Source organism: Mirounga angustirostris, unplaced genomic scaffold, assembly GCF_029215605.1.
Source record: "Mirounga angustirostris isolate CCGP_5_RB_7025 unplaced genomic scaffold, mMirAng1.0.hap1 SCAF_15, whole genome shotgun sequence".
Taxonomy (NCBI): domain Eukaryota; kingdom Metazoa; phylum Chordata; class Mammalia; order Carnivora; family Phocidae; genus Mirounga; species Mirounga angustirostris.
In genome coordinates, this window is record NW_026991723.1 from 17,830,058 (window position 1) to 17,850,592 (window position 20,535).

Here is a 20,535-nt window from a genome sequence, read left to right on the forward strand (position 1 = left end):
CATTTGCTTTCAAGTTGGCTTCAGATTGTTTTGACAGAGGAGACTTTTTTCTTTATTCTTTCATTATTATTAGTCAATTATCTGTGTCCTTTATAAATTCTTCAGTTAGTCATGACTCATCTTTTGGTACCTCCTGGAGAATGTTGTGTATGCTCATAAAAGCTATGTATGCTTTCCCAAACACACATGGAGCAGAAGATTTGCTGTACCCCAGGGTAATCTATGGGCCCCAAGTTAAGAGCTCAGGTTAGAAAGTCCTTTCCTATCTCAAAGTCTCAATTACCAACTTCCATTTTCATTTAGGGTTTTCTCATTTCATTTTTCAGTGTTAATGTCTAACCAAGTAGAATTTATTTTGGCGTTCAGTATGAGGATCTAAGTTGAATTTTTATAGAGATCCATTTATTCGATGCCATTTCTTACATAATTCATCTCCAAAAGCAATTTGTTTTGCATTCCAGTCATTGAATTTATCAAGGTCTCCCTTGAGTTTTCTATTATTCTGTCAGTTCTTTTGACATTACAATATCATTCCACTTTTTAAACATTTCCTTTAAGCATTTTTACCTGTTTATTTTTCCAGGAAAAATTTGGAACCCTTTTGCCATGTTCCCCAAAACAGTCTGAGTGACAGTTTATGACAACTGTATGAATCTTGGCTTCTTTTTAACAGTTGGTTTTCCCATTCAAGAAAATCTGCCTCTGAATTATTCAGATCTCTCTTTTATTGGCCAAGTAACATTTCAGGCTTGTCCTTAGTTCCACACTTTTTGCTTTAGATTTATTTTTGGGAATAGCAAATATTTGTATGCTTTGCTGTTACCATTATGCCTTTAAGTAGCTCATGTATAACAGAGATACAATTTGTTTGTATGTTTTTCTTTTCTCTAGCCCGTTTAATTGACATTATGTTGTAACTGATTACCTTGTTTTTTGGCTGTGTGGGGTGGGGTATATACATGGCTTCTGACTATAGTAATACTTGTCTCTGTTCATCTGAGGTTTTTCCATGTTCATCTTTATTGTACGAAGTGGTCATTATGCCTTCAGGTTTTGGAGTAGGCTGACTTCAGTTCCGATTCTTCCTCCACCCCATTACTACCTGGTAGCCTTCAACAAGTGAAAATTGGGTTTCTTGACCTTGTGAAATTTCAGTTTCTTCATCTGAAATTGGGGTAATAACCCAGAATCACCAGATTGTTGCCAGGATGAAATAAATTTGGGCATTTGGAAAGTATTACAAATAGGGAAGCTGATATAATCATGATTAGTGTTTCTATTAGCTAACCATTTAAAATATTAAGTATCAAGAATGACAGTAAACTTTCACGCCTACGTCCTGATTTTCTCTGGATTTTTTTTTAGCCTTTGTTTCACTTTTTGTTGATGTTTGCTTTTCCTCATGTGACTATGCAGCATTTTTGATTTTACAAAAGTTTTGTTAAAAATGGAATTTGGGTCTTTTCTCAGTATCTGTTGAGATTTTTATTTTTATTTATTCATTTTTTTTTAAAGATTTTATTTATTTATTTGAGAGAGAGAGAATGAGAGACAGAGAGCATGAGAGGGAGGAGGGTCAGAGGGAGAAGCAGACTCCCTGCCGAGCAGGGAGCCCGATGCGGGACTCGATCCCGGGACTCCAGGATCATGACCTGAGCCGAAGGCAGTCACCCAACCAACTGAGCCACCCAGGCGCCCTGTTGAGATTTTTAGTATCTAGTTTCTCATACTAGAATCATTTATGGGATTCATTAGCATAATAGATTTTTAAATATTATTTCTGCTTATATTACAAATGAAATTTGTTTCTTTATTATGCTTTTGGTTTAGTATTAGAATATTTTATATATGCCTTTTTATTTTCGTGAGTGACATTTATAGTTTCTTTAACTGAATAATATGTGTGTGTGTGTGTCCTCTATTGTTACAGCAGCAGCTAGCTAAAATTAATTGTATACTTATGGAATATAAAGAGAATCTTGTAAAGTGTTCTTCATTTTTTTCCCATTTATTCCTGAAGTATATGGTAGCATAGGATGAAGAGTCAAGCCTCCTAACCCAGATTGATTTGACCTGTCTATCCTCTGCCTCTATCTCTGCCAGGCTTTTTGTTTTTGTTTTTGTTTTACATATCAAGTGATGTTAAATTCACAAAACAAATTGTGAAATTTTGCATCTATTCTCTTCTCTGGAGACAATTGTGATCACTGTCCTTGTAAGTTTGAATGAGACCATCTGTCCCTAAAGCCTTTCTGAGAAGTAATTCTTTGATAAATTTTTCAGTTTTAATTATTTTTATCTATATTCTCCAGAGCCATGTCCATTTCATAAGATTTTCAAATTTGTTAATTAATGATTACATATGGTTATATAGCTAACTGTGATAGAATGGCATATTTTGTTATAGCATAATATAATTATTTTAATATGTATCTAATATTAATATAAGATATATATTATATATTATTTTCTTTGTTAGATGTTTTGCTGCTGTTCTTTTTTTCAAAAGGCCAGTTCTTGGATTTGTTCATGAGTAATGCTGTTTTTCCTTTGTCCTTTTTTTTATTGTCTTAATATCTTTCCTGTTTTCCTTAGGATCACTCTCCATGCTTTTATTAATCTTACTGGTTGAATCATGGTTCATTTATTTTTCCTTTTACATTAGTATGATTTTTTTTAAAACTGCATATTTCCCTCTGAACACACTTTTGGCTGACTGTCATTACTTAAGGGTGTTTGGGCTTCCTCTTTGGTAGAAAGACAATTGAGAATAATACTTTTCAGTGTTTAACAAACTTTGTCTCTATTGAGATTTGTTATTGACCTTTTTTTCCACTGTATTGTGGTCAGATAATGAAGCTAGATAATCAGCCACACTAGTGGTGTGTGAAGTATTGTTTTTCCTTAGGGCAATTGAGATTTCCTTTTGGCTCAGCGTATGGGCAACTTTTTCAAAACTCTTTAGTTGATCCATGAATTCTTAAGAAAAAGAAATTACTCTTTGTAGGAGATATGTTTTAATATTATTAAATTATATCTACTATGTAAACAAATCCTTTGTACTCTTTCCCCTGAAATAAATGGATTAAATTACCTGAGTAGTAGGCGGGGTCCCTCAGTTACTTGTTTTTCCTTAGAGTCTTTGATCCATAAATTTTGGTGGAAGCATTTCCTCCTGTTAGATATTTTTTATAGAGACTACCTTATCTTTCAGCTAAATTGTACTTCCTTTGCTTTTCAGTATTTTTATATCTAAAATGTTATGTCGTTTGCAACTAATTTTGCCATCCATACATTCATGTGTGTGTGTTGTGGAAAAATCTCTGCCCTTTCTTTTTTAGTTTCTACATTTTATTTTCTTAGGTTAAAGAAATGATTTTAAAATAATGTTAATAATTTTTAGATATCATTTTTAAATAAAGGTGATATTTAAAAATAAATATGTCTTGTAATAAGGGAGTTATCCCCTTTGACTCCTCGCTATATGAACTTGGCTTACATTTACTTTGCTATCCCCACCGTACTTATTTCTGCATATCATTATCTGGATTTATGCAACAGGCTGTTTTAATTAATTTATTTCTTACCATTATCTTTACTTTCTTTTCTGAAGAATTGTGTTAAAAGACTTATTAAGTCTTCCCTCTGTGTTTGATTTATTTTTGAGCCATTAGAAGGTTTTTCATAACAACAACACATTCTAGGGTTTTTAATTTTGACTTATGTATTCATCAGCTGAAATAGATCTTAAAGTTATCTGTTTGCTTTATTTTGGTTTTCAGAGCATGTGTTTGTAGAGAGGTAGGCCAGTTGATTTCGTCATTCCTACCAATATGTGTCTTCTGCATTTACTCATAAAAGACAGGAGCATAGTAGAAAATTCTTGGGCTTGTTTCCTTTCAGTTGTTTTAACTGTCCTTTTTCATTGTCTCCTGAAATGAGCTTTGCAGAGAGTCCTAAGACAGAAATTCTGTTTTGTTTTCATTCCTAAATAGCTTTTCAGGTACTTTTCATTTGTGTTTGAAATTACCTCTGTACACATACACATACATAAACACGTATCAGGATGAGTGTAGGGGATGCAATTCTTAGTATTTCCTGAAACCTACTGAGTCCCTTGAGCCTCCCTTGGGCATTTTTCATCAAGTAGGATTTTGATGACTAACAAAGCCTACCATGGGCTTCAGAGCTTGAGCCCTGGAGTCTGAGAGACCTGGATGCAAAGCCCTGTTCTTGTTCTTACTATTACATGACTTTAGGAAAGATAGGTCTCCTTTCTAAGCCTCAGTTTCCACATCTGTAAGAAGGGAATAATAACATTGTCGACCTCCTGGGTGGTTTTGCATGCATTACTGCAAAGCCCCAGTAGAACAGCTGATAAGTAGTAAAGACTCAGTGCATGGTGGTCCTCAGAGGCAAACAAAGCTGGTCTCCTGAAGTTTCTGTTTTCTGGCCTCCAGATCTGTCGTCTTGTCTTTCCTTCTCATCACTTCATTATTTTCCTTAAAAAAAAAATTGTGGGACATTCTTACATTTGTAGTCCACATCATTACCTCAATTTTCCACACTCTCAGTTCCGTTGGACCCATATTCATATCAGTGGACTCCCTCTCATGCAAACTTCGCTTTTCTCTATGCTCCTTCTAGTCTTTCTTTCTCTCAGCTTCTATTTTGGCATCTACACTCGCCTTCTTTATTGATGTATTCCCTTTGTGTTCACTGTCTTCCAAGGGCTCCATACTATTTTTCTTCTCTTTTCCTTTCTCTTTTCTTCATTCTCTTGTCCCTGTACTTCCTTCTTATGTTTCTTTTACTTTTTTTTTCCTTCCCTTCATTCTTCCTCTGATCCTACTTTTTCCTTTTTTTTTTTTTTTTTTAATTACTCTGAATGAGAAACTCTGGCTTCAGGAAGGGTGTGATGCTGACCCTGCTCTGCTTACCATCCAAGCACAGACCTATTCAAACTTGCCCTTGAAGAATGGGATGATAGACAAAACCCCGTGGTCAGTTCTCAGGTCCTGGCAGAGATCCATCCAAAGTGAGGAATGCCAGATGAGGAGAGGATCATTTCTTAAGCAGAAGTTTGTCAGCCAGTCCCTGCAAGCAGCTCTCACCTGGCTCTTCCCCTCGTGGCCCCTCCTCCAGTAAAAGTCAGCGGTGATGGAGTGGATCAGAGCCGGGCTCCGGAATCAGGCTGCGTATGGTGCGTTTCAGCCCTTGCTAATCATGTGACCCTGAGCAGGATCCTGACACTTCCCCTGCTTTGATGTCCTTATTTGAGTGATAAAAGTAATAGTATCTCTCAAGATTGCCAGGAGAAATAAATGAAATAACAAATATAGTACTTTTCAAGTGTGCCTGGCACACAGTGAGCACTCAATAAATGCCATCTCATACTCGGTACTTTTGGAGATACATCTGTTAGGAGTTACATTTGGTACCAAGAAAGTATAGTGGGTACAGCAGGAAATCCACAAGATGTTGGTTCAGAAAGTCAAGGCTACCAAGGCTGGGTCTGTGTTATTCTCTCGGTATTTATTTTTTTTAGGATTTTTTAAAAATTTTATTTATTTGAGAGAGAGAGAGCCGCGCATGAGTGGGGGAAGGGGCAGAGGGAGAGGGAGAAACAGACTCCCCACTGAGCAGGGAGCCCAACGTGGGGCTTGCAATCCCAGGGCCCCAAGATCATGACCAGCGCCGAAGGCAGACGCTTAACCCACTGAGCCACCCAGGCACCTTTCCTTTCTCTTAGTCTTTTCTTAATGGCTGCTGCAGCTCCAGCCATCACATCCACATCCATTTTTTTTAAGATTTTATTTATTTATCTGAGAGAGAGAGTGAGAGAGAGAATGAGAGGGGAGAGGGTCAGAGGGAGAAGCAGACTCCTCTGAACAGGGAGCCCGTTGCGGGACTCGATCATGACCCGAGCAGAAGGCAGTCGCCTAACTGACTGAGCCACCCAGCCCCTCACATCCACATTCAGGTAGAAGGAGGAAGGAAAGAGTGGAGGAAAATTGGGGAATGCCTATAACAGGAAAGCAAAGGCTTTCTCAGAAATGTCCAGTGGACTCCCACTTATGTTTTATTACTCAGAACTCTATCTCATGTGCACCCCCTCCCTACTGGGGAGTCCAGGGGACATGATTTTGGCATCTTACATGTAGAGTAAGGGAGGCATTAAAAAAGAAAGTTGGAATTTACCCCCTAATTCCTGCCATGATTTCTAGGATGATAGGGACAGAAGAGATAGAGTTAATGCTTGGGCTGCCTTGAAAATTTAAAAAGGAGTATGTGTTTAGTAGAGAATCATGTGTGCACTTTTTTAGGCCATGAGTATTTTGGGTCTTTAATACAGGAGATAGATGGGGAAACAAGGCTTAACTTTTGGGGGATCTTTTGTCATTCCCCCCCCACTTTAGGTGACAAGCCAGCTTTGTTTTCTTAATGTAAAGTATGGAAACGTTAAACATTATTTTCCTTACTCCAATCACATCAGCCATAAGGTTACTTGAAATACCTCCAAAATTTCTGTTATAGATTTCTGTTAATCTTAGTTGATCTTTCCCTCAGTGTGTGTGTGCAGTGCATAAGACTTTTTAAAAATATTTTTTGTTACCGTTGACATCTAATAATTAGAAAGACTGCTGGGAGTTGACATGATAAACCAGGAGTTTCTAAAATAGAATAACATTTACTTAAAATTCTAGAATCCAAAATGCAGGCTCATTTTCACTGAAGTTTGAAATGCAGGTGAGCATTGAAAATCCCTATTTTAAAATATACTTCTTTGATAAGCAGGCAGAAAAGCATCACTTTAATTCTTTGTATTCAACAGGGAAAAAATGAGAGAAAATGCTGTAATTTAGAATAACAGTAATAACAGAGATGCAGCCAAGTATTTTTGTTGCCTGTCCAAGGGTTCAACGTCTGGCTTTTGAGGCAAGAACTCTGCAAATCCCTGAACTCTGGTAGAAAAGTTTCAAAAACATTGCAGTCTGGCAGTTCAGTTAAGCAAATAAGTATGTGCAGTCTTTCCTCCTAACATTTGTTACCATACGGCACTCCGATGCCCACCCAAAGAACATTCCACCATCCTCTACATCCCCTCCCACTATACTTTCTTGGTACCAAATGTAACTCCTACCTCCCCAGCTGTCAAGAGGGAAGATGTTCCCACAATAGAGAGAGAGGATTTGTTACAATCACAGTGGGTCCAGGTACTTGTTTCCCTAACCAGTCAGCTTGCTGCCCACACCATGGGCTTGTTAAAACCAGATCTGTTTGACAGACCTTAGTGGCATTATTATTTCACTAAGCACAAATAGACTGATGTGTCGAAAATGCTATTTTGCTCGTTTGTTACAAGAACTAAAAAACATACCATCGAGGGGCGCCTGGGTGGCTCAGTTGGTGAAGCGACTGCCTTCGGCTCAGGTCATGATCCTGGAGTCCCGGGATCGAGTCCCGCATCGGGCTCCCTGCTCGGCGGGGAGCCTGCTTCTCCCTCTGACCCTCCTCCCTCTCATGCTCTCTGTCTCTCATCCTCGGTCTCTCAAATAAATAAATAAATAAAAGAAAAAAAGAAAAAAAAAAACATACCATCGAAATTTAGGAATAGAAGAAAACAGGTTAATTAAATGGAGATTCATCAAATGTTAGGATAAACTCAAAGTGGTCCTTCTGAATCGTTTTGGGATGAGAGGTTGTGCGTCTCAGTCCATCATGATGACTGTTGTCTTTGGGAGTCTGTCATGTGCCAGGCAGTCTGTATTCATTACCGTGAGTCCTTGCAACCATCCTGCAGAGTGTGTATTACTGTCTCTACACTCAGCTGAGAAAACTGAGTCCCCGAGGGGGTCAGTAAATTACCTAGCATTTCAGAAGCATCAGGTAGCAAGTCATGATTTACCCCAAGTCTTCCTGACTCTAAAGCATCATTCTCATGTGACTATGAGCTATGCTTATTATTATTTTTGAGAACAAATTTAAATGAGAAATAAAAATAACGTGGAAAGCAATGTCTTACTGCAGGATTATGTCAATTCACTTACAACTGCATATGTATTCATGCTGAGTGCAGGACAACCCGCAAAATGAGCAGAAAAGGGAAAGTGGGGGCTGTCTTCCAGTTTCCTTCCCAGACTTGGGTTTCTCACAGCTTGACTGGGATGAGCTTGGTGGGGAAGCTCTCATTCTGCCACATTTTGTCTACTTCAAGAGATTTCAAAGCTCGGGGATGAAAATGAGGATCAGACATGGATTCGAGGTTGCAGGGTACATGAAGAGAAAGAGGCTTGTAGAATGGCCAGAATTTACAGCCTTGGGGTAATACCATTGGGGGGAATTAAGTGTATAGGGAGGTATAGGGAGAAGTAGTATGAAGTTCCGCTATTGTGAATTGATTTCAGTGCATGTGATCTCAAGTTAGGGTACCTTTGTGTGACCATTCATCAAATTTTATTCCCCAAAAGTTTATGTAGCAAAGCATTTCAGGGAAATGGTTATTGAGCTTACCAACAAAATACCATTTTTTTTGTAAAGCTGCAGAAAATTTAATTGATGTGTTTTCGGTGTAATGACAAATCCTGCAGATAAGCCAAGATGTATAAAGGAAAGAAGACAATTCAGTGTCAGTGGCAGAGTTTTTCTTTTGTCAGTTAGGGACTTTCTTCCCTAAAGTTTATTCAGAGACCCAATTAATGTACCTTTGGTTTATTATACTCACCTCAGGTAGTCAGTGAATGGTGTATACAAGAGAGTATAATAAAAATTTGGCTTGGGTAGTCCTCAACCAGTCTTCTCTTTCCTTTTGTCTTTTCTACTTCGGTTCAGGGATGGATGGATCATAAGTAGGTGTCCCGGTGATACCAGGACAAGTCACGTTTCCACATCGGGAGGTGTGTTTTCTGCTAGTACACCCAGTTTTAGGCCTGGAGCTTTTGAATTAATGTAGAGTACACGGTCCAACATGACACAACAGAACAAAAACACACTCCCATTAGCAAGATCTACTCCTCTTTGCAGTGGGACTGACCGTCTGATGATCCGCTTCATTACCTGACAAAAGAAGATTGGTTTCCTTTGTTGGATGGTCGGTATTTTATTCTAGAATCATCACTGGCATGCACTGGGTACAGTCAGAATAATGTTTTTACCAACCTCCGCGGGCTTCAAACACTTTCTCATCTTTCTTACTCTAGCTCACAATGAATCTTTCCCCATAATTGCCAATTTATTTAGCATCTGTACAATGACATTAATTTTCTGGCTACTTGTTCCCATTTCTACTTTACACAGTCTTAAGTAACATAAAACGAGACTGGTTTTTGTCTCGGGTTTTTTTGTTGAATATTTAGTCAGTTGGATGATGGCTGATGGGTTGTGCAGTTGCCCCATGGGCCTGGTTCATGAAATTGCTCATCATTGCATTAGATAGAATCGCTCTTGTATATAAAGAAGATAGTCCGGTTGTATATAAAGAAGATTGTCCCTTGTATCGGTTGCCTTTTAACTGCCTGTGATGATAGATCCATCTGGGGGCTTGAGGGGAGGGGAAGATTACTTCTTGTTTCTTTTTTTTTTTTTTTTTTTAAGATTTTATTTATTTATTTGAGACAGAATGAGAGAGAGAGAGAGCTCATGAGAGTGGGGAGGGCCAGAGGGAGAAGCAGGCTCCCGGCTGAGCAGGGAGCCCCATGCGGGACTCGATCCCGGGACTCCAGGATCATGACCTGAGCCGAAGGCACTCGCCTAACCGACTGAGCCACCCAGGCGCCCCTTCTTGTTTCTTTTTAATAAATGCAGGTGAGTCAGTCACTAAGGCTCCAAAATTGGTCCTTGTTTTTTAAGGACCTCCAAGTACAGATTGATTTCAAATGGCTCACACATGTGCAGGATTAGCTGCGAAAACTCATGGGGAGAAAATTTGTTTTGTTTTGTTTTGTTTCATTTAAGTGCTAGCAGTTGCACTTAGGAGCTCAACAAGAAGTACTAGACAAAATGTCTCTCTTGGGATACGTCGTCCTCCTTCTAAATCTACTCTTGGGGCCATGAAATACTTTGAGCGGCTCAGAACAAAAATAGAACACCAGGTAGCGGTCGTGTCATTAATTATCCTGTTTTTGCTGCTGGAAACTAGAATTGTTTGAGATGGGGTTCAGATGAGCTCCCCTGACTGGAGAAAAGCAAGGTGGCAAGTTCATAATCATAATGTTAAATAATATAATGTTATGACCTACAGTAGAAGCATATGATACTATGTTATAAAAATAATCTGATATGTCCTAGTTTGGTATCTTTCCATTTACCTTTGATAGAGTGTGTAAGCCTTTGGAACCTAAAACCCAAATTAAGACTTGAGAGTCTCCTGAATTCGGTGGCAAACAAAAATCCGCCAACTGAGTTGAGAGACACAGAGCAGGTACGAAAATGGTGTGACCACGAGGACATGACATGCCACACTTGGCCTCCTGATCCAGTTGTCAGAGAGCCACCTGATGCACCACTGCGTGTATGTCTGTTCCACTTTGGGGGGTCCATCCGGAAATGGCGTTAAATAGTAAGTGATAGCATAGGATCTGCAGCCTGCCAGGTGCAGCTGGTTTGAATTGTAGCTCTACCGCTAACTACCTCTGTGTACTCGAGTTACCGTGTATAACTCGGAGTCTCCACTTTGCCATCTGTGAAATGGGAATAAAACTATTACCTATGTTCATATGATGTTTAAGATTACACAGTGATAATGATGTACAACACGCACTACCTGGCCCTGGCCAAGTGCTCATTTAATGTTGGTTATTAACTTGAAGTCCCTAAACGATGCAAACCTTCCTAACAGGAAAAGGTTGCACCTCTAGAACTCCCCCAGAAAATCATGTATGTTTTATTGCCTTGAAAGGTCATAGCTTGCTAGCCACGTTTTGCAGGCATTTATAAATGTTGCCCTTTTAGTGTATATTGTGGGTTAAAGGTAGTCGTCAATTAATTCCAGAGAGAAACCTAAGGGGTATGTGGCCTAAATCCTTGTGGCTTTTAATTGGCTCAGTGGTCCCCAGGCTCAGAATTGAGAGAAGCTGCTCCTTTCCTCCAGGTCGGTTATACTCATGGCATTTTGGTTATTGTTTGCCCCCAAAGCTCTTGGTGCTCCGTCTTCTGTTCTTGGAGCTGAGAGGGATCTTGGTGTTCAGAAGCCAGTGGAGTATGGCTCCAGGGTAATCAGCAGACGGGGGTCCGTTCTAGGGGGTCCTACTTTACCACTGTGGCCTGGAAAGTTCTAGCACAGGGCATACAGCCGTCTCTTTGCTTTCACTGTGTGTTTCGCTGTGGCATACCAGAAGTTTCATAGTCTGACTGCTTCACTTCTGCAACATCCCCGAGAGCATCAGTACAAATAGGTCATAAAATGTGAATCAGACTTCCCCCTAAGTACAAGTCCTCTCAGGATACTAGCAAATTAACCTACAGCTATTTCCTGAGCCAATAATCAGTTACCCTCCCACGGGTAGAAACACCACGGATGCAAAAATCCCTTGGTTTCCTGTATTAACTTCCTCACTTTATTTTGGCGAGATTCAGGAAATTTTGAAATTAAATGATTTCTGAACTTGTGCGTTATCAAATGTCAGAGTAAAATCACCTGCATGCCTCATTCTTTCCATGCACAGTTTCAATTTCCGGAAGCTAATTTCTTCCTTCTAATTACAAGTACTCCAAGAAGAGCTAGTTTTTACAACCCAGCATGAGAGCAAGTAACTCCCGTTTCTTCAGGCTGATTTGAATGCGGAGGCTTCCTGAATACAACTGCTTAAGGCTCGAGATAAATGGTCCCTGTTCTGTCACCATCATCATCATTGTTATATTATCAGTGCTAAGGGTCACTAGGGAAATGGTCTCCCGATGGTCAGACCCTGTGCTTGATGTTTCCAAAGGAATCTTGACCTGGTGATAAGTAACATAGAAACTTGTTTCATTTCTTTTTCTTTTCCTTTTTTTTTTTTTTTTTTGGTTTTCTATAAAGAATAATATTTAAAATGTGGACATTTTAGCTGTGTGTTAAATGTTATTTTAAACTCACTAGGTTGATTTAGACGTATTTATCAAATCCAGGTGTACTTTTACGTATCTTGCTGTTTGCTCATGAAAAAACAAAACAAAACAAAAAAAGCACATGTGTCTATTTGAGAGGATTCTGCTGTACCGTAAATAAGTGGCTGGAGAGTCTTGCAAGACTGGGCTTTTCTGTTGTTGCTCTTTGCCCCTCACCCAAATAATTACCCTGGGAAAGAGGAGATGAGCATTACATCTCAGACAGATCAGGAAAAACATCTTATGGTGACCTTAGTGTTCAGAATGATCCCTTGACTCTTTTCCTAATTTTTCTGACCATGGTGCGAGCACTCTACTAAATTATTCTGTGGATTCGGTTTCAATCAGCAAAGGGCCAAATCATGCTATTTGTTTTAGAAGCGAAACTTACCCACCTCCTGGGCCCCATCCCACAACCTCCCTCCCTCTCCAGAATTTCGTGCGTTATTAGGTTCTAAACTTGGTTCCTAACAAGTGTTGTGTAAAACAAAACAAATAAATCTGTTTCCCTTGTTCTTATATTTTTAAAATTCGTGAGGTTGGGTTTCAATTTCCTTAGCATAAGTTACATTGTGAATGCAACCTTACAGAACAGTCTACCTCCAGTCTTGCTCCCTCTTTGGAAATGGCAGTACTGTCTCTCTTATTTTTAATCTAAGGGCATAGTGAAGCGAAGTGGTATCAGAACTCTATAGTACTTTTCTCTCCCCATCTCCTTCATGTTCAAGCCACCACATGGGAGCCGTGGCTCAAAACTTAGCAGAATGTTGTACTGTCTACAACTTCCTGATGGCTTATTTCGCACCAGGAACTAGGTTAAGTACATGGCGTCACTTTCATTCAATCAGACGATGAAGTAAAGTAGGTATTAGCATCCACATGCTAAATGGGGAAGCTGAAACCTTGAGAAGTCAATTTCACATAAGTAGGAAACTGGGGAAACACAATATAAAGTAAAGTAGTGTCCTGTTCCATCATTGAAAATCAGCTATAATTAAGATACCAGGTTTTCCCTCTGCCTGGGAGATGCCCACGTCCATCTGCACACGTATGGGGGGCCATAGGGATTACCACGTGCTCCTGTCATACCTCAAGGAAGGTAGCAAATTATCATCCCCCTCCCTTCAATGTTCTGACCCAGGCTTGGCAAATATCCTTCTAAAATTAAGGTGGACGACGAGAAACAGAATTAGCTACCGAGGCTGCGTGATAACTGCCATATTTCCCAGTTAAGTAAAAGACTGTAACACCTGACATTCGAGACTAAAATGAAGAGGTATCTTGATGAGCATTTCATGCGTGCATTGAGTCAAATGCCTTCCAGTGTATACGTACTCTTTGAAAGAGAACAGAAGTCTGTGCACCAGTACCTGGATTTGCTTTCTATATATGTTTTTGAGTGGTATTGTGGTTCTCCAATGAAAGGGACTTCTGCTCAATGTCTTTGTGCTCTTCAGTGCTAACAATCACAAGAAGTAGGTATCCAATAATTTAATGTAATAACTACTTATTGCAGATTAAGGGTCCTCCCATAGCTGTGTCTTGGAGACCAGCTTTGAGCTCTGTACCGAATTCTCTTTCTTTGAGAGCATTGACACCTGGGGACTCGGTTCAGTTGAGGTTTTTTCTGTATCCCATACATACACGCAGAATACTAGCAAGTTCTTTGTTAAATTACAAATCAACTACCTGGTGATACAGCTGGACAAGGAGTGTTCCAGAAGACTTTGGTTTTGACTTTAGGTGCTAGTAATTTTCAGATGTTGATGGAAGCTTTTACACAAAGGACGACCAGGCCAGAATGGGGAGCCATTTTGTTGAGGAAACTGGAAATCCTCACCCTTTTAAAAAACTGAGTGACAGCCGACTGATCCCACACGATTTCCGAAATTCAAGGTTACATTTTCTGCCTCCCTCAGACTAACGTCACTTCTCCACGTTGAGAAAGAACCAGAGCGGCATTTGGCTTCTGTTCACCCCCAAACCCAAATCACTGACCCTTTGTTTTTAGTACTTTGCCATTTTGCTTTTGCTTTTTTAATTTGCTTGTGACTCTCTGCTTCCCCAGTCTTTTTTTTTTTTTTGGTACAATGATTCTTACCTTGTCTTTCCCCAGTCCGTTTCTGACCTGGAGAGACGTGCAGCATGTTATTGTCAGGACTTCCCGTGCGGGACATTTGAACGCTAATGACTGGAAAACCAATGCTGCTGGTTTTAAGGGTGAGAACTTCTTTCATATTCTGTCACAGGCAAAATATTTTTATTTTTCCCCCATTTTAAATGGAGAGCCGGAAGTAGAATCCCTCCAAAGAAACTTGAAATTGTGTGCTGACACACAGAGAGCTGGCTCTTTGAGTAACTAAAACGCAGATTGATTTTTTTTTTTTAATTCAAACAGCACATAAAAGGCAGATTTCTTTGGCTTCCCACATCATAGGTCAATTTCTTAAAAGACAACCAACTTCCAAGTATAGTCGACCTATGGGGCTTCTCATTAGTTTGTGATTGCTGTCGTTGGTTATCTGAGTGGTGTTTGTCACAATGTGTGTAGAACGTCCTCATCTTCTATAGTGATTACTTCCATTTCAGTAATGACTGGTGTATTTTGTTCACTGTTAGTTCCTAGGCCATGCTTGCTTTGTTTTTGTTTTTGTTTTTTATTAAAATTCCACAAACCCCTAACTCTAAGACATTACTTTATATGAATGAAAAGTGCTTCTGAAGCTTTAAAACATACAGTCTTTATACAATTATGCACATCATATCGTAAGTGCTGACTGTTTTTCCCATGGCTGAGGATTATAGTTCCCTCAAAGTGTCTTACTAATGGTGGGCAGTTTGTTTATCATCATCCATAACATATGTTATAATAAACAGAAAATACTTATATAAGGCAGATGTCCTAAAGTTTCACATGACTTAAATTTTAATCCACTAATATTGTTACAGCAAAGATTACTCTTGGTCATATCTGCAGATTTAAATTTACTCCCAAATAATGTTCATATCATTATATATCCCTATGGATGAAAACGAGTATCCCATACCACAGGGAATAGTGACTTAATAATTGAGGTTCTGGTCCCCAGATCTTTGGTAACATGTCAAATCCTTCTGGGCAAGTCATTTAAGTATTTGGGGCCCTAACTTCCCCACCTTAAACATTTTAGAAGCTGAATAATATTATCTACGTATGATTTCTTAAGTATGATTTTAATATATCTTTAGTGAACTATACCCAATGTATGCAAATATCCATGCTGGAAATGTAAAATGTAATTTTTAAAATTACTTGCAATTATAGTCTCATGCTTAGCCAAATATACCAGATAACCAGTGTCATATAAAGTATTTCTTTGGTTAGCATCTTCACTGAAGACTTCACTCCATGTTTAGAAAAAGAAGAATATCCCTCTGCCTTTGAGTAGTATGAGACCCCTCTCCTTACTCTTAGACTATATAATGCAGCAGTGTTCAATGAGCTTTTAATTTAAAGAGTTGCAAATTCTTTTTGGGATCGCATTGTCTGAAGCCCAGATCGAGACACTGGATCCCAAAATTGCAGTTGTTACACGTGGCATCAAAAATATGTGAAATTACAGTTGTCGGAGAAAACACAGGAGGTACTTAGCCATAGGTATGTTTCATTTTGATTTAGCCTCCGCACCCTCTCAGCTCTTGCTGTCTAAATCCATGCGGCTGGGAGGTGGGTCTGGGGAGGGGGAAGAAGGAACCAAAACATAACCTTGGCTGGTTCAGTGCGCTGCAGTGAACTTTTTAGCAGAAGGTTCACAGACTAAGTACATTGACCTCCATGAAGCTGAGGAATCAACTTTAACCCAAATAAAAGTCTTAGTTTTACTTATTCCTTTTTGGCAAGTTAAAAAGAGCAAATGGTTCCAATAAAAAACGCAACTCTTTTGAAAACCTCTGTTGGTTTTGGAGAGGGGGGAAACAGAGGATTTAGACTAACTCCCCAGATCCCAACCTGAGTCTGAAGGGGGCTATGCAGTACTCTGGCAAGGAGGAAAGAGCATTTTACTCTTGCACGTGGCAATATTTAGTATAATATTTCACTCTTCTCTTAGCTTGCTGCCAAGAGTAACAATTAAAGTTCGCTTTTTCATAGATGAATTACCCTGAACAGTCTGGACTCCCAGTGGAATTGTTTTGTTATTTTGTTGATGGCAAGCCCCATATTTCATTTAAACATGATCATAATAAGAATAATTTTGTATAGAGCTATATTCTTCCCTACCCTAAGCGTTACCATCCCCTCCCTGGTGTCCCACAAATAAAAGCGTATTAAGGCAGAGGCTCTCAGGAGAAGCCACGTGCTTTGGGAAAGGAGAGGATGGAGGTCACTGGGGTAGAGCAAAGATGGGCGACTTTTTATGAAATAAGAACTGAACGAACAAACAAAAATAGCTAATGCTTGGAAGGGCTTCATGCAACGAGAGCTCAGCGAGAGCTCGTATTTTAAATTAGGTCAGCCAGCTTTTGCAGGCCTCGCTTGGCAGGAACACAGGGCCACACACTTCTCCTTAGACAGGAGAAGCCAGAAGTTGCCTGCCTGCGAACAGGAGCCCATGATCCTGGTCGTGGCTGCTCTCTGCCCTAATGCAGAGTGAGGTGTGTGCCTGAAAGGAATCCCAACGCATCTGGGTTCCCCGGGGCTTGCCTTTGTGCCCTTAATGTTGAGCAATTTAAGTTGTTTGAAGAGTGTTTAAAAAAACAAACAAACAAACAAACAAGAAAACCTGAGAAGAGTTTCACAGATTGCTGGGTATCTCAGTATCAACGTGAGCATTTCCTTCTCTCATCAGGTAAAGCAGAAGCAGCTGAAAGTAGCAACCAATTCAGTATGGGGGTCTTGTCATCGATACGCTTGATAGTCATCACTGATAATTTCAGAGAAGCCAACACCCTGAAGAACAGTTTCTCACCAGACCCTGCCAAGTCCTGACATTTCTGCATGCACTGTCCTTACATTTCTTCAGACAGAACCATATGTATTGCAGCTCAGGCAGAGAGTAGAACCAGATGATCTAGCAGCTAGACCGGTGGGGGCCTCTCCGCAAGGAGGACTCGATGCATTCTAAGCCACATGTGTTACGGACCTGGAAAATGTAAGCGAGTCCCTCCAGCAGCAGCTGCTGACTTCCTTTTGACAGCACAAGCAGGCTCTCATTCAGGCGCGGAGGTTAGCCTTGAAAACCCAAGGAATGTGGCTCTCTGCTGACTCATCTGTGTGTTTTCTCCAAGGAAGGGATTACCCTGGAGTTGCATGCTGATGAGCTGGGTGCACAGAGTTTCCTCCTCTTTTTCTGTGTTCTCAGTATAGTAACATCGGATAGTTAGATTAGCTCACGGTGAAGGGAGCCCCAAAGCTGGAAGCTACTTATCAGTATTTTTATGCTAATGATACCTCAATTTTTAACAATTTTAATTGAACTAAGATTATTCTCTCTGCTTCATAAATAATAATAATAATAATCTCTTCTGGTATAGTTAAAAGGTCTTTTGCAGAAGATCCGTTTTTCAGAGTAAACATAGTCCAGTGAGTACATACGTATGGAAACTGACTAAACAATATTTGGATGGTTCATTGTGTATTGAATAATTTTGGCTAAATTTCATACACATTTTGACTTTCAACTTTCTCCAGAGATAAGTTTCTTTAAAAATAAATGGAATAAATATCATGCATTTATCAAAGAATCTCCTTGAGGTTATTCATGAGGATAGGAAAGTATTTGTATGAGGCCAGATGAACAGATGTGATATTTGCCACTAGAAAACTGAAATCCGAATTCCCGTATTTTGCTACCGATCAGCATTTGCAATGCCGGCAGATGACTTTGGCATTAAATCATTTATTTGGGTTTTTTCCCAGTGTTATTTCCTTCTCCTTTGATGCCTTCCCTTCCCTCTTATGAATAGTCTTCTCTAGTTTTTTTTTTTTTTCCTTTTCTATGCTTTTTAATACCCCGTCCATGCTCCTCCTTGAAATGCACAAATCAACTGTAGAACAAGCAAGGGCTTTTTGCCATTTGAGTGGTTTTCTTCACAGAACTTAATTTATGCAGTCTCTTCATTTATTTATTTACAAATACTTGCTGAGCACCTTCAGCACACCAGCCCAACACATGAAGTGCACCCAGAAAGGGGAAGCAAAAGGAAATGTCAGGGCGGCCCCATGGCATTGCCTACTCTGATCTGGCCACAGTGTGATTTATGTACAGAAACAGAAATTTACACTGCACTTTTCTTCCCTTCCTCCAAGCCCAAACGATCTGCCAGGTCATGTTTATAAAATGTGTCGATGCAAATTTCCCTGGTCATGGCAAATGCAGCCTAACTAACCTCAGCAGGAAAAGGCATCTGATGTAGTGACTATCTTTTGGGGCAAGTCACGGATATTTTGACCAGCTCTGTTTGTGCATAGAGGATACATGGACCAACCCCACCATGCTGAGGACTTTCATTCCTCATTCTTCTAGAATCCATGGCTCCTATCATTTCAGGAAGCACTTAGCTCTTTGTGATGATCCCCTCTGTTCTGCTTTAATCTGTGGAACCTGCAAATCCACCGCCCCCATCCGCCTCCCAGTTGTCTGGGCTGTGCCCTGCAGGCTGATCCTCCCCCCCCCCGCCTCCCTCCACCCCACCGCCCCCCAGTTCATACCTGTGGTTTGTGGATGCACTTAGAAGTACAATTGAATGCATGCAACGTCGGTGCTCTAGTTTTTTTCAAAGTGTCTGTATTTGGATTATATGACTGTATACAGTTAAACTCTCTTAAATTTAGGAACAGGAATAGACATCAGATAATAAATTAGGACCTTCTGTCATCTTTACTAGGCGAAAGAATGAAAAATATGTCATTGAAAATCAAAAATGACAACTAAGTGAGCGAGGTTACCACGCCTTCCATTTCACTGCCCTCCCAGACTATGTAAGTCTCTCTTTTTCTACCAGCATGTTGCTGAAACCTCCCCATCCCCACTGACTCTTTCTTTGACCATCACTAAACTACTAGACTTTTTTTTTTTTTTAATTTCTAACTGATTTCCCACCATGGGAAAACAATTGACAGTCTAACATGACTTCTTAGCCTCCAAGGCCCTAACTTTTAATAACCTTTATTACCTTTAATTGCCATCATTTTATTTCCACTGGTAAGGCTGGTAATTTTAAGATGTTCCAATATATTTTTAATACCTACCTGTCTTGCTTTCAGTCTGTAACACTTATTAAAAAGAATTAGCAGTGCTGAAACCATTAAGCATGCCATGTGTTGAATTGAAACTAAAGGTTTTGAAATGTGTTCTTTTTTGAGTGTGTGAAGTGATATCTGATGTATTACCATTTGAAAGGGTAAAGCTATATTTTATGTTATTGCACTGCACAAATAATAGTTCATCTTTGCCACTTAGCATGCTGATGTGATGTTGGTAGTGATGATTAAAGCTACTTTAATTGGTAATCTGCACATTATGTTTTTGAAGAAAGGTCAAAGTGAAATGTTATTCACCTGGTCAGTGTCAGGGGTGGTATTAGAATCAGCTGCTTGATTCCAGTCCCTGTCCAATCTGTAGAAATAAGTCATTGAGTTCTTGTAATGCAAAGAAAAAGGGGGAGTAAATACATTTGATTCTATCGAATAAAATGTGCTCATTGGAAATGCCACCTGATTTTCTTTCAAGATGCCATGTTTTATACTATTGTACTCTGTGAACTCAATTTCATTTAATATGTATTAACTTAAAACCTTTCCTATTTACTGACCATTGAATACATGAGCTTATCTTCTTGCTCATTTACCAAAAAAAGATGTGAATCACATAATTTTAGGATTTTGTCTTTATCCATTTGTCTGGTGGATGATTTACCTAAATATCTACCTGAGAACAGTAATATGTAACTCCTGACAGCAAACCGCTTGATCGCTGCATAATCTAGAGTCCTTTTCCAAAATATCCACTTGTCCCATCAGAGTGTTCCACTCATGCTTCCTAAATATGTGAGGTTTAAGAATGCCTTCTACCAATGAAAAATGTTTTCTCCATGTTGATCTTTGAAAGGTAGCATTAGGTTTGTTAGATTTTGGGGGGGTGTTTTGTTCACTTGTGTTTTGCTTTCTCATCCCTAAGTGCATAAGTTTTAAATGCATGCGGTTTCACACTTAAAATCCATCTTCAAAATGGAATTAAAATGATGGTTGCTCTAAGTGACTATTATCCCTCTACCAGATATAATTAGTTAATGAAGGGAATTATGTGCGGAGTAGTTTTGTGGCTTTGCCATAATCTTAAGAACCTTTAAATTCTAGTAGACAGTCTGTTATTGATATTTTCTGTGGCCTTTGAGGAAGCCAATTAAAGTTTTTGTATCTTGGTTTTTTAGAATGTGGGTAACTCATACCAAACATAATGAGAAGGCTGAGTT

At 39.4% G+C, this 20,535-nt stretch overlaps 1 protein-coding gene across 5 annotated transcripts in view; it reads left to right on the forward strand.

The window, feature by feature from the left end:
* Positions 1–20,535, forward strand: part of PCSK5 (proprotein convertase subtilisin/kexin type 5) — a 466,280-nt gene that overhangs the window by 216,320 nt on the left and 229,425 nt on the right. For 4 of the 5 annotated variants that reach the window (XM_045882270.2, XM_045882271.2, XM_045882268.2 and 1 more), the window contains exon 10: positions 14,201–14,304. In XM_045882270.2, coding sequence (XP_045738226.1) covers positions 14,201–14,304 — 104 coding nt within the window. Of the gene's footprint in view, positions 1–14,200; positions 14,305–16,910; positions 17,575–20,535 lie in introns of those variants that run through there. The other variant, XM_064579401.1, reaches the window with a different exon arrangement.